General features: G+C 39.7%; 1 protein-coding gene across 1 annotated transcript; it reads right to left on the minus strand.

Moving 5' to 3' along the window:
* Nucleotides 1-1,020: 1,020 nt before the first annotated feature.
* Nucleotides 1,021-2,745, minus strand: LOC144711446 (Mitochondrial transcription termination factor family protein). Its single transcript, XM_078585455.1, has one exon. It carries the CDS (start codon nucleotides 2,612-2,614, stop codon nucleotides 1,190-1,192), a length of 1,425 nt encoding a protein of 474 aa, XP_078441581.1. The 5' UTR covers nucleotides 2,615-2,745; the 3' UTR covers nucleotides 1,021-1,189.
* Between the last annotated feature and the right edge of the window lie 10,879 nt (nucleotides 2,746-13,624).

The raw sequence follows: 13,624 nt of genomic DNA on the forward strand, positions 1-13,624 counted from the left end.
ACCTCAAGCCGTGCAATGTGGGGAGCCTCCCTGAAGACATTTCAGGAATCAATCGAATTCAATTTTTGTTTTGAAGAAAATAAGGAAGATCACTCGAAACTGATGATCAACCTGGGTTTGATTCAACTTTTGCAACTTTTCTAACGAGGAAATGAAGTATCAGTGGGTTTGGCGCTGGACAAGGGTAGAGAAGAATGAGAGAACTAATGGGAAATATTCATGTTTTAACATTGAATTTAAATGATTCCAACAGAAATTTGAAGCTCAATATCTCCTTTTATTCATGTGTACATGTATTGAAGACTACTAGTTGATCATATAGACGGACTAAAAGACCAACAAAACCAACTATTTAGAGGACCCATGGCCGGCAAAATATTGATTTCCAAGGGATATCATATCGGTTTCCATTTCAAATTTCTAAATTAGGATCAAATTATGTCAGATTTCTGTACCATCTATCTAATGAATTTTGAACCCACTTCGAAAATCTTAAATCTGATCAAATTCTTTCCAAAGATTGCCCAATCGATCCAAAGAGTTTGGAATTCCGATTGCAGAGGAAGAAATTTAAGCGCAGGAATTTGCCAAGGATCTGTCTCTATCCTGCCCCATGAACTTAGACTCTCACAGGGTTACCAAATTGGTCTCTTTGAAATTTCTTCCTATAATTCGACTCCCATGAATCAATACACATTCACTCACCCATATCCTTTCAGGTTCTTGCATGATCTGATAATTCTGATCATGGTCAACGCAGGGCAAGAGTTTTTTCTATAATTTGAATTGCACGAATCAATACACACTCACTCACCCATATCCTTTCATGTTCCTGAATGCTCTGATAATTCTGATCATGGTCAACGCAGGGCAAGGGTTTTTTGTATAATTCGATTCTCATGAATCAATACACACTCACTCACTCACCCATATCCTTTCATGTTCTTGCTTGACCCGATAATTCTGATCATGGTCAACGCAAGGCAAGGTTTCTTTCTATAATTGGACTCCCATGAATCATTGAACTTACTCAACCATATCCTTTCATGTTCTTGCATGCTCTGAGAATTCTGATCGTGGTCAACGCAGGGCAAGGGTTTTTTCTATAATTCGACTCCCATGAATCAATACGCACTCACTCGCCCATATCCTTTCAAGTTCTTGCATGATCTGATAATTCTGATCATGGTCAACGCAGGGCAAGGGTTCTTCTGTAGAGTACCTCATCATCATCGTCATCGTCATCGTCGTCCTCCGGCACCGCCGCTGCCGCTGCTGCTGCCTCTGGCGAGGGAAGCTTCCCCCCCATCACGAAGCTCGGCCCCGGGACCTCCCTCTCCATGACAACCGCCTTCATCCTCTCCTCAAACCTCCGATCACTGCAATTCAAGAACCAGTCGAGGCCGCACTTGATACCCTTCTCCTTGACCCTCTCGTGGCGAGGCCTCACTCTGCTCTCCAAGCTGTAGGTGAAGAATTCTGGGAATTCCACCAGCTCCTTCAAAGGCCTCTGCATCTCAGCCTTGAAGAAGAAGAAGCTCCTCTTCATCATCTCCACCCTGAGGACCAAGAGCTGCGGGCACCTCGTCACCATCGCCGCCACCGCCTCGCCGGAGAGCCCCCGCCCGCGGAGGAACTCTGCCGGCTTCGAGATCAGGCTCGGGTTAAGGCCGGCGAGCTGGGGGAGCCGCTCCATGGTGGCGGCGAAGCCGTCGGGGCCGACGCCGAGCTTGTGGGAGAAGAAGAACTGCTGGGCGGCGAGCTTCGCCTTGAGGGGCAGGCCGAGGAGCTGCGGGAATTGCGCCACCATGGCCGGGATCGTCTCCGGCCGGACGCCGACGGCGGCCAAGGCGACGAGGTTGGGCTTCACCGTCTCCTCGAGATCGAACCCGAGCATCTCCGGCCGCTTCTCGAGCATCCTGGCGATGATCATCCGGGGAATTCCGATGGACAGCATCAGATCATGGAAGGGCTTGATCCTGTTGCCGACTCTCATGGCGAGGAAGAAGGGGAATTGGGTGACCATGGGGCCGATGTCGCGGGGCCGGACGCCGACGGAGACGAGGAACGCGACGGAGGTGCTCATGGTGCCGTCGAGCTTGAAGCCCAGGAGCTCGGGGAAGCGCTGGAGCACGAAGGGGAGGTCATGGCGGTCCACGTCGAGCCCGCGGAGGAACTTGGCCACCGGCGCGAGGTCGACGATGACGCTGGCGTGAAGAACCTGCGGGTAATTCCTCACGAAATCGGCCATCTTCGATCGCGGCACGCCGAGCTTCTCGAGGTAGCCCAGCACGGGGACGACGTTCTTGCGCACGCTGCAGGCGAGCATCAAGGGATAGGCGTTCATGTCGGCGACGGAGAGGCCGAGCTTGCTGAGGAATTCGAAGCGCTCGCGCATGACCTCGACCGAGGAGGGGAGCTCCAGGGGGAGGATCTCGTCGGCGACGACGCCGAGGGAGCGGAGATAGTCGGAGATGATCACGCGCGAGACGAGCTTCTCCTTGCGGCCCTGGATCGCGCCCCAGGTCACCGAGGGAAGCTGGTACTCCGCCGGGGAAGAGGACGAGGAGAAGCCGCGGCCATGGCGGCCGAGGAAGCTCCGCCAGAGCTTCATCGCCCGACGACGGGAGCTCTTCTTCACCGCCGATCTCGCTTCCTCGCCATGGATTCGACCTCTCCCGAGCTTCGATCGAGCGGGACTGTTCTTCGGAGTTCTACCAGTCCTAGGGTTTTTGAGGGGTTTCGATTGGAGAAGAGGGTGCAACCTATCCTCTTAACGTGGACCGCGGTATACCTGACAGTGGGTGAATTATAGAAGGCTGTCACCAATAGTGTCTGTTCTTTCATTGCGAACATCGCATGGACCCGTGTGCGGTTTTTTTGTTTGCTTTGTGTGAATTTTGTTCTAATTTTGTGCGAAAGTGAGAATTTTGTTCATTTTTGAAAAAAAAGAACTTCACAAAGAACAAGGCCCTGTGCGGTTCTTTTGTGCGAATTTTTTTTTTCGTTTAAAATGAACAGAAGAGAACAACATGTCTAAGTGCAGGTATAGTTCTGGATTGTCCCGCACGTGGACGATGGACGGGACGGAACGAGGTACGTCCGTCCGACGCCCAGAATCAGTTCAGGGAGGAAGGACGGGACGGTTTTTAGTCCTACGATACAAAAACCTTCCTGTCGATCCCTGGACAAATTTGTGTTCCATCTGGGAAAAAACCATCCCATCCTTCGTCCCGGATGAAAATTTAAATATATATTTTACTAATTAAATTTATTTTATTCTGAAAGAAGAAGGCGCCCATTGCGCCCTACTTTTCTTATGTTTGGTTCGGAAAATTGTTCGATTTCGAAGGACGAAGAAGGAACCACAGCTGCAGCCACCCTCCTCCACCCCTTCGGTGCAACCAGCTGCAGCCTTCATTTTCCCGCCGCCCTTCGCGCACGACAGACTCTCAATATATTTCTCCATAGGTTCGTGCTATGCCATTTACCTTGTTATGTGTCTACCGCTCACTTGATGAACGATCAAGCTTACTGGAATGGTGCACCAAAATCTAGAGCTCCTTTCAGAACGTGATTCAGAGTGATTCTTATCCTCATGCTTTCATACATAAACATTGATGTCATAAAATTTATCTTAAGCCGTCTTCATTCTCGTCTCCTGTCTTAAATTTTTAATTTGAATATTTAAATTTAAAACATCGAGTTATTGCTTTGAACCCAAATAAAATGCATTCATAACGCGTTTAAGAGAAGATGAACTACATGGAATAATGCTGTACATCTGATTCTTATGATTAGATGGGAAACCAATTTGCACTGATTGGGTTAAAATGAAAATTAGATCCCCAATCTTTTTATGATACTAGATGAGGGGATGGTAAAAGTTTAAACACACTACCTATCGCTACATGATGAAGCACATCATTCTCTTATGTCGAGTTTCCTGGCGGTTCATTTTTACATATGATCCGATGTTTTTTATTACTTTTTTTGTAATTGCAATATTTTTCATCCCATCCTTACACAGATATTGTATGGAAACATGAACCAACTTGTATTGTGTGAATTTGTTTCTAAGGAAATTTTGGTATTTGATTTTGATATGCGGAATATTTATTTGTTGTTTTCCATATCATATTTAATTTAAAAGTGACATGAAGGTGCACGAATCAAGATATCTTATGTTGGAATGCAAAGGTTATGATCCTGAATTTTACATGGTTTGAAATCCTACATGATTAACTTAGGATTTTACTTTACATTCCACTGAGGTAATGAATATGCAAATCATAACTGGACAGTTGTTTCTGCTGGTACTTAACGTAATAAACAAACCAGTAGTAATCTTTCGTGCTTTCTGTTATCCACTTTGACATCCGTGTAAAGTAAATGTTTTAAAATTGCAAACCATTCAACTAACGTGATGAACTGAAATTTATATTTTTCAAAAGGTTTCAATAAAACAATCCAGTGAAGGGATCAACACTGAAAGCTATTCAAAATAATGAACGTGCTATACAAAGACATAGTTCTTCGAAAGAAGGATATATAGTTTGAGATTTATAAAAGCATACCTTCTGTAACTTTACATTTATTGTAATTCCAATGAATTTTTGTGCAGACATTTTTTGCCTGACTACTGTGATTGTATGTTAATCCTCCACGCATATATATTGCCCAACCTCTGTTTTTTTCTCTGACATATTTCTAAATCTATCATTTTGTCTTTCTAAATCTCTTAATTTTAACCCACTTAATTTTTTCAACGTCAATACCGCCGTCGAAACAAAACTCGAGCATAGGCACCTGATCTCATTTCTTATTCTTATTAAAATAAGAGTCGACTTGTACATCTATATTTTTATTTGGCTATTTTATATGTATTTTTCCCATGGAATCTGCCAAATGTTTCAGATCATTCCTACACATCTGTTGTGGAGCTTCTTGAATGCTGGCATCTTTGTCGTCGACCCAAAATACGTATATATATATATATCAGTTTGTCACATGTATATCAATTATTTAGTTATAATTTATATCATTTTGTCGCATGTGTTATGTGATTATCGTGTTTGAGGCCGCCAGAATGTTTATCGATCCGTTGATGATTTGTTTGTTCAATCGGTTAAAGAGTTGCGATTAGTTATCAATGGTCGTCTCCAAATGGGTTTGACAATATGGAGAAGAAGAAATGGGTTCTTTCCAGCCATCCTCCTTCGCATATGCACAACTGTAATGGATCCATCACTCCATTCTACTTAGTGGACTATGATTTGATAATTCTACGGAGTAAATACCATTGATGGATTGTTTGTTCTGATTGATATAATTGTCCTTCAATTGACTGATTTTAATAGAGCATCATTATTTTCTGCGTTTTAAATTTTTATGAACTTTAGAGTATTTAAAAGAACTAGTTAAATCTCCATCAATTTTTTTATCCTTGAATGTATCTCTAGTATGTTGTGAAAATTGCACGTCACACCCGTTGTGTGAATGACTGCATATTGTGAATTATTTTTGATAGAGATATGGAGCCACATCTGCTTCTACTCCAAAATCAACAGCTAGGGCTACGCTGTTAGTGTCCGCAGAGTGTTATCCTGTAGAGGTTGATGAGAATTTCTCATCTCGAAGCGTAAGACGCAATCGGTCTAAAGTTTTAGAGCGATTTGTTGAAGTTGGCTCGGACGAGTACAAGTGTATGCTTTGTCAAACGCATAACCCCACTAGGGTTTGCCCGTCCCGATACCGATATCAGATTACGGTATCGGGGCGGATGCTGTACTAGATATCAAAAATCAAATTTTTGGTATCCATTTTTTCTGATATGTGGATATTGGATGTTGGATATCGGTTGCTACAGTAACAATACCCGGTATCGGTATCCATCTTGATGTCGTCATCCGCCTTTGTCTCTAGAGGAGGATGTGATATCGGATATCGAATTTCAATATCCAAATTAGAGAGGTTATATAAAAATATAATTAATCGATCATTGTGCATCTGTTTGAATGGATCAACGTGCACATGGGGCAGTCTGAGAGATCTTTGATTTATGAAGTGGCCCTTTTAGTATATAAAGCCGAATCTTTTTTTTTCTTCCATATGGGATAACAAGATTCGGAGTTTAACAACAAACTCCGAATCCTTTTATCCCATATGGAAGAAAATAGAAAATTTTAGTTGTATTTATTAGACGAGGAAGTAAATATATTACATATATAACGGCCTTAAAATATAGTTATTATTTAGTTAAAATATTATTATATGACTTAAAGTGTATTCCACCTTGGTTCATATATATAGCGCAAGAGTTCTAATATCTTCCATATGGCATAACAAGAGTCGAGTTTGCTGTTAAACTCCAAATCCTGTTATCCCATATGGAAGAAAACAAAAAATTTAGCAATATATATTGGTCGAGGTGGAAAATACATCAAAAGTGTAGTGCGATGATATACTTAAACCATCGTATGTGATGATAAATATCAATTTTTAATGTCGATACCAGACATCGATATCCGGATGCCGGTTTTGATATCCGGATATCCGAATACGATATCTGATATCTGATACATGTTTCGTCCTTACCCCTTTGATATCCGTCTTTGATATCCATCTAGACCTAATGGACGGATATCGGCCGATATCCGATATCCGATATCAGACACCGTCCCAGTTTTTTTCCGGATATCGGATAACGGATATCGATTCTTCAATATCAGATATCGGACGGATATCGGTTGGACAATCACTAACACCACCCATAAGGCCATCATCAAGCGGAATAAAGATAAGAGCAAAAATGTATTTTGGATACATCTAGAGAATGTACATCGTAAATTTCATGATGAACTCAAGGGAGTATAGACAAACTAGAGAAGTATATTCGATAACGAGTTACTATCCCACAAGTTGTACTTACGCGGATTCAACGCGGAGCATATGAAGGAGTTAGACAGGTTCATCTGTGATAACGATCTTCCTTGGCAACTTGTGGAGAAGAAGTCGTTCCGAAGACTATGGTTCTACATGACACAAGTGGTTAGGGACATCCTTGGTCCGGATGCAATCAAAGCAATGGCTTCTAACATGTATAGAGAAGTCAAAGGGAAATTAATAGAGATGTTTGTCTACATTGTCTCTCGTACCATGGATGCTTGGACATCACAAAATAACCTCGCCCTTTTAGGTGTCATTGCCCACTAGATTGACACAGATTGGAAGCTCTGTGAGCTACTCCTTGCCATCCGACGGATCAAGGGATCCCATTGCGACACCAACTTGGTGAGGATTATCGTGGAAGTTGCATATGAATATGTCATTGAGTCAAAGCTATGTGACATCACTACGGACAATGTCTCTAACAACAGAACGATGCTGGCCTCTATTGTAGATCAACTGAAGACCGTACACCCGCAATTCACGATGGATCAACTGAAGACCGTATACCATGCGTTGACCATGAACTCAACCTCGTAGTCCAGGCCAGACTGAAGATCATTCGTTATCCCGAGGAGCCAAGAAGTAATACGCTACGCGTCTGAGATTTTCACACATATACAGCATTGGACAAGTTGAACCGACTGAATTACAAGTTGATGAATATGCTATGATGATGGTTGCACCTTTGGGGATAGTCATTTCACGTGTGAGAGACATCGTCAATGCAATTCAGGGATCCACACAATGAATGGGGAAATATGTTGATATGTGAAAAATGTTTGAGCTCTCGAACTTGATCAAGATAAAGGTTGACTGCCTAATGCGCTGGAACTCCAATTTTTTTATGTTAGAGTGCACTCTTGCCAAGAGAGAGCTACTGGACCATATGGGCGTTAGGTTCCTTTCAACGTAGACTAAAGATTATGCCCTATGTCAGGAGGACTGGGAGTTGATGGATGAATATCTGCACATCCTTGGCCCATTGTGCCAAGGTTCTGACTTTGTGTGTTTGGCGAAGAAATTGCCAATCAGTGAGGCAACATCATTGATCGTAGAGCTTAAGACTCAACTTGAGCGGGCTATGTATGGTGCTGGGCCAGCCTTGGATGCTGAATGGAGGGTTGCGTTGCATTCGGTGTGTAGTGCTATGCATAGCAAGTTGATGCAGTATGCAATGGTCCTTTGGGGCAATCATACAGTGGTGACGGCAATGACATTTGATCCATTCTCCAAAATAGACGTTGTGCATCCGTCTTATCGCCAAGATGTGCTTTCCTATCTTGGCGATCTTTTAGACTACGAGTGTAATACAAAAGCAACTAAATGTGATTCGGAGCAGGGTGAACCATCTAAAAGACGCCGTTCGCAACATTATGTATCCTCCAAGCAACAATATAGGCGTCCGTGCAAGAGTCAGAGACCACGCTCAATGCCCATACAAGAGCTTGACAAGTATCTAAACATCTCGTGCAGTGAGGAGGATGATAATCCACTAAACTGGTGGAAGGACGTCAGAACACAATACTTCCTGAACTTGATGAAAATTGTGTCCTAATTTATTGCCAGAAGCCCGACGAGTGCACCGATGGAGCGGCTTTTTTCAGTTGGCCGAGGCATCACCATGTATCGAAGATCACACCTAGATGTAGAGAGCATTGAGATGATGATGATGCTTCGTGCATGGTTACGTCGCATAGACCAGTACTCGTCTGACTCTGATGATGACTCTGTCGATGACAACAACTTTTGTGATGGTGTGTCATGTTATATCGCTTTCTGACCTCTGCCTGAGCATGCTTCTTTTCCTTAACTCTCTCCTTTCCACGCAATAGAGTAAGGGAGGAAAAACAGGAAGGCAGTGGACGGGTTACATTGCTGCTACATTCTAATGCTTACTGTAAGTTGTGCTAGTAACCCATCCTTGCTGCTTTTTTCCACCTTTCCCCATCTGTGATTTTAAATGCTCTAAAAATTAACGATGGAACTGCATTTTTGATTTCTCACTTTTCTACATTTCTCAAATTTATGTTTTTCATCTGGAATTTTCAACATCTGTTTCTGAAATGCAATTTTGAATCTATACCTGATCTTCATTTTGCAAATATCTGTCCTTCACCTGCAATGCAAACTCTCCCACTAATGTGATATTTTGAAACTCTTTTTTCTTAGATCTGATCTTAATGTCTCAAAATTCTGTTTCTAATGTGAAATTAAAAATTTCTATTTATAATATGCAATTTCAAATTTTTCTCTCATCTTCATTTCCCAAATTTTGAATTTGTTTTTGCTGTGAGATTTTGAATCTTTCTTTGGCGATCATTTGTCAAATGTCTGTCTTCCAAATGAAATTCTGGAAATCTTATTTCTTATCTGAAAATTATTGTAGATATTTCTGATGTATTAATTCAAATTTCTCTTTCATTACCTGGACATTTCATTTCTCATCTCCATAGATTCTAGAACTTGTCTTTGCCAAATGTATTCCAATCTAATATCCATAGAGAAGTGGTTAATCAGGAATTTTGTATGAGTCTTTCTTGCAACTTCAAAAGATTTCTGCATAGTGAATTGGATATCCTTTGAGCTTTTTTTGTTTTAGATAATGAGCCACTTCTGAACTCCACAACCCATTCATGAATCAAATCTTCAGGGAACCTAATCTGGAGCTTTGTCAACTTTGATCAAGAAAATAATCGAACAATGCTTAGGACATACCATCTTACAACTGAAATAATTTCCTCAATAATGAATTTGAAACTAATATTGTTTAGTGTGGACAAAAGGTGCAATGGCGTCTATTTGTATCAGAAACATTGTGCATTCCATTAGATTTTTGACAAGATGTTTGGATATCTGAATCAATATTTGATCTTTACGTTTTCTGAATCAAACTTTTAGGGTTGTCCTCTACGTTCATTAATAGGATGAGACATTTACAAAAAAGCTAGTCAACCATTTTCCATCGGTAGCAATTTGCATCAATCAATCTTTTTTACCCATTGATCACATTCAAATTCATGTTTGAATCAACAATTTTAGTATGTTTCCTTATGTTGTTGATATGATTTCAGTGTGGAATGCCTAAAACCACGAGAGGTGAGATGACCATCTTAACACCGCCATTCTACACCATAGTGAAGGTGATTTTGAGCGAGCTGGATGGATGGCTGCATGAACTCAACATCATTATTCTCTCTCAGATTCTGAAAAAACGATGCCTACTTTCTGGTTCACCTTTGATGTGATGGATGGACACCCCATCTAGCCCTACTCTGAATTTTTTTTTACATTTTAGTCCATGTGCTTTCCTTTTAACTCTAACAGACATTTCAAAGGGTGGACGTAAGAAATATCTGAAATTTTCTATTACAACATATTTAGCCATTTCAATTTAAGATGGAGATAAAAGTATTTTAAAAATATGATCAATTATGCATACCATGTGACATATTTAAACATGGAAGTTCCATGATGGAATACCCATCTTTCTAAATTGGAAATGACTTCTTCAAACACTATTTCATTAGATTGATCAAGTTGGGGATTAAATTATGAAATATTGCCATTCATCTGGAATTTAAATAAGGAATTTTAACTTCAACTTTCTATTATGTAAAAATCTATTGAATTTTTCAGAATTAAGTTTTACAAAGATTTCAATAACTAACTTGAAAAAAGACACCATTGTAATAAAAATAATTTTGTAATGGTGGGGTTTAAATAATGAAATTTTTACATCTCTCAAAAACTTAATTGCATTCTTCAGGAAATTAATCAAAAGGATAAATGGTATATGAAAATCAGATTTTACCGTAATTATGTGTTAAAGTACTAATTTATCACAGTTAATTCGTATAATATGATGATAACGTCATGTGGAAAATTAGATTTTATTCCTAATTAATGAGGGATTAAATATTTACTTTTCCACGATTTCAAATAAAAACAAATATTTTTTGGGAATTTTATCAAAAAATTTAATTAATAATTCGTCCAGCTTTCGTCCGTCCACCTTCCGACTCTTTCAAACGGACAGTTTTTTTGTCCTATGGGATGAAAAATGTCCTGTCCAGCCGTCCCTTGGACAAATTTTTGTCCTGGAATTCGTCTATTCCCTTGGACGGGACAATTTGTTTGTCCGAGGATGAAAAAATCGTCTCGTCTGCATCCTTAATCTATAAGTGCAGGGACGTGATGGGACGATTTTTTCATCCCATGACGGAAAAATTGTCCCATCCACGAGATTGGACAAAAACCGGGACGTAAACTCATCCTGAGACGAACGGACAGGACGATTTCCTATCGTCGGAGAAAAAAACCATCCTGTCCGGAGGTCTCGGACGGTAAGGGATGGATGAAAATCTGTCGGATTTGCTTCCGAGAGTTGAGATCTTACCATGCTGCATCGATTAATCAATTCTTTCACATTTTGCATCAACGATTCGTTTTTATTTTTTGCACGCGCAAACTGATGATGCTTAAACATAATTTTACATAAGTCCCATTGCTTTCTTTTCCATATTTCCTTAAAGAACTTATAAAAATATATTAAAAATTTAAAACGTGATTTTTTACATCCGGGACGAGGGACGGGAAGGTTTTTCCCTGGATGGGACAAAACTGGCAAAGTCCGGATGACAACGATTTTTTTCTTCCATGGACAAATCCCCGGACGGCACGGTTTGGACGAAGTTGAAATATCCGGATGTTGGATGGGATGATTTTCATCCTGTCCCATCCATCATCCATGTCCTGGACGATCTGGAACTATACTTGTCACTTGAGTAAAGTCAATGAGGTTTCTTCATTAAGAGAAGGTAACCTTGTATGAAATGAGGTTGCTACTTATGTAAAATCCATGAGGTAGAAAGTTGCATGAAATTGATGAAGGAATGCCTATGTTAAGTTGTGTGTGACCTGGGATATCCAATGATGCAATTATCACTTTTTTAGTGTTTTCACTTGTGTCAATATAAACCAATATTTAAAAGAAGTTAACCTTGCATGAAATGAGGTTGCTACTTATGTAAAATCCATGAGGTAGAAAAATGCATGAAATTGAAGAGGGAATGTCTATGTTAAGTCATTGATCTTCCATTATTTGTGTGTGACATGGGATATCCAATGTTATAATTATAAACTTTTTTTAGTTTTTTCGGTTATGTCAATATAAACCAATATTTTAGAGATGCTAACCTTGTACAAATTGTGGTTGCTACGCATGTAAAATCTGTAAGACATAAAGTTGCATGAATTCAATGAGGGAATGGCAACATTCAATCGTTAATCTTGCATTATTTGTATGTGACCTGGGATATCCAATGATGTAATTATCACTTTTTTAGTGTTTTCGGTTATGTGAATATAAACAAATATTTTAGAGATACGAACCTTGTATTAAATGAAGTTGCTTCTTATGTAACATCCATGAGGTAGAAAGTTTGATGAAATTGACGAGGGTGTGTGTAGACACCCAAAACGTGTATGAAATGAGGCTGCTTCTTATGTAAAATCCATGCTGTGGAAAGTTGGATGAAATCAAAGAGGTGGGAATGTCAAGATTGAGTCATTTATTTTTGCATTTTTCGGGTGTCATCCGGGTTTAATTATATAATTTATCAATTGTTTTGGTAATCCTGCATTAAGAGAACATGTGTTTTTTCAAGTGTTTGTAGAGCAGGGGCATGGATAAGAGGTTGACTTATTGTGAGTGATATGTGTAGAACTCTTATATTCACATAATAGTTTGGTTTTATTGTTCACGGTATTTTTGGAAGTGAGGACTATCTTTACCATGTTTCTTTAAATCAATAATTAGTGCCAAATATCTAGAAAATATTTCTCCTGTCCACCATTCATGTGATCTGTAAAATGCTTAGCTGGTGGCTTTAATATTGTATAAATTAAACGATACAGTCAAATTTATAAACCCAAAATTATTTTTGAAACTTTAGAATTCTCTATGCTGGTGTGCACAAGGTCGTCCATACGGTTTATAAAAAAATATGAGCCATTTGTATGCATAATGTTTAGATGAGAATATGTGGAATGTCAAGATTAAGTCATTGATCTTGCGAGTAATCAAGTGTGACCCAATTACTCAATGATACTACTACCACTTCTTTTGTTTTTCTGCATTAAGAGCAGATGAGTGTTTTCATGTGTCTTTAGAGAAGGACCGTGCATAAAAGGTGGAATTATTGTGAGTGGTGTGCTTAGACATCTTAGAATCACATAATATTTTGGTTTTTATACAATCTTAGACAATTTTCTTTGTTGTTACGCCCAAGATCGTCCATAATGCTTTTTTACAATTTTGAATCATTTTATTCACAGTTTTGGATGAGAATATGTGGAAATGTTTTGGGATTGAGACTGAACTTATTTTGATTGCCCTGAAATCTGAAAACCTAAAACAATGAAAATGTTGGAAATTTATAAAAATCAGATTTTGACGTACTAATTTAAATATGTTCTTAAATATTTACACAAAATATGTCATAGAACAATAATAAACCAATAGCTAACATGATTTCCCGTTCGATCTATCATACGTGACGGATCCATAGAACTTCCAAGGGTAGAGCCCTTTGTTTTGGCAGCAAATTCACCTTAGATCCTGAATCAATGAATTTTTATGTATCTCATATTTTCCAAATGAGTAATAGATATT

Source organism: Wolffia australiana, chromosome 13 (assembly GCF_029677425.1).
Source record: "Wolffia australiana isolate 7733 chromosome 13, ASM2967742v1".
NCBI lineage: Eukaryota > Viridiplantae > Streptophyta > Magnoliopsida > Alismatales > Araceae > Wolffia > Wolffia australiana.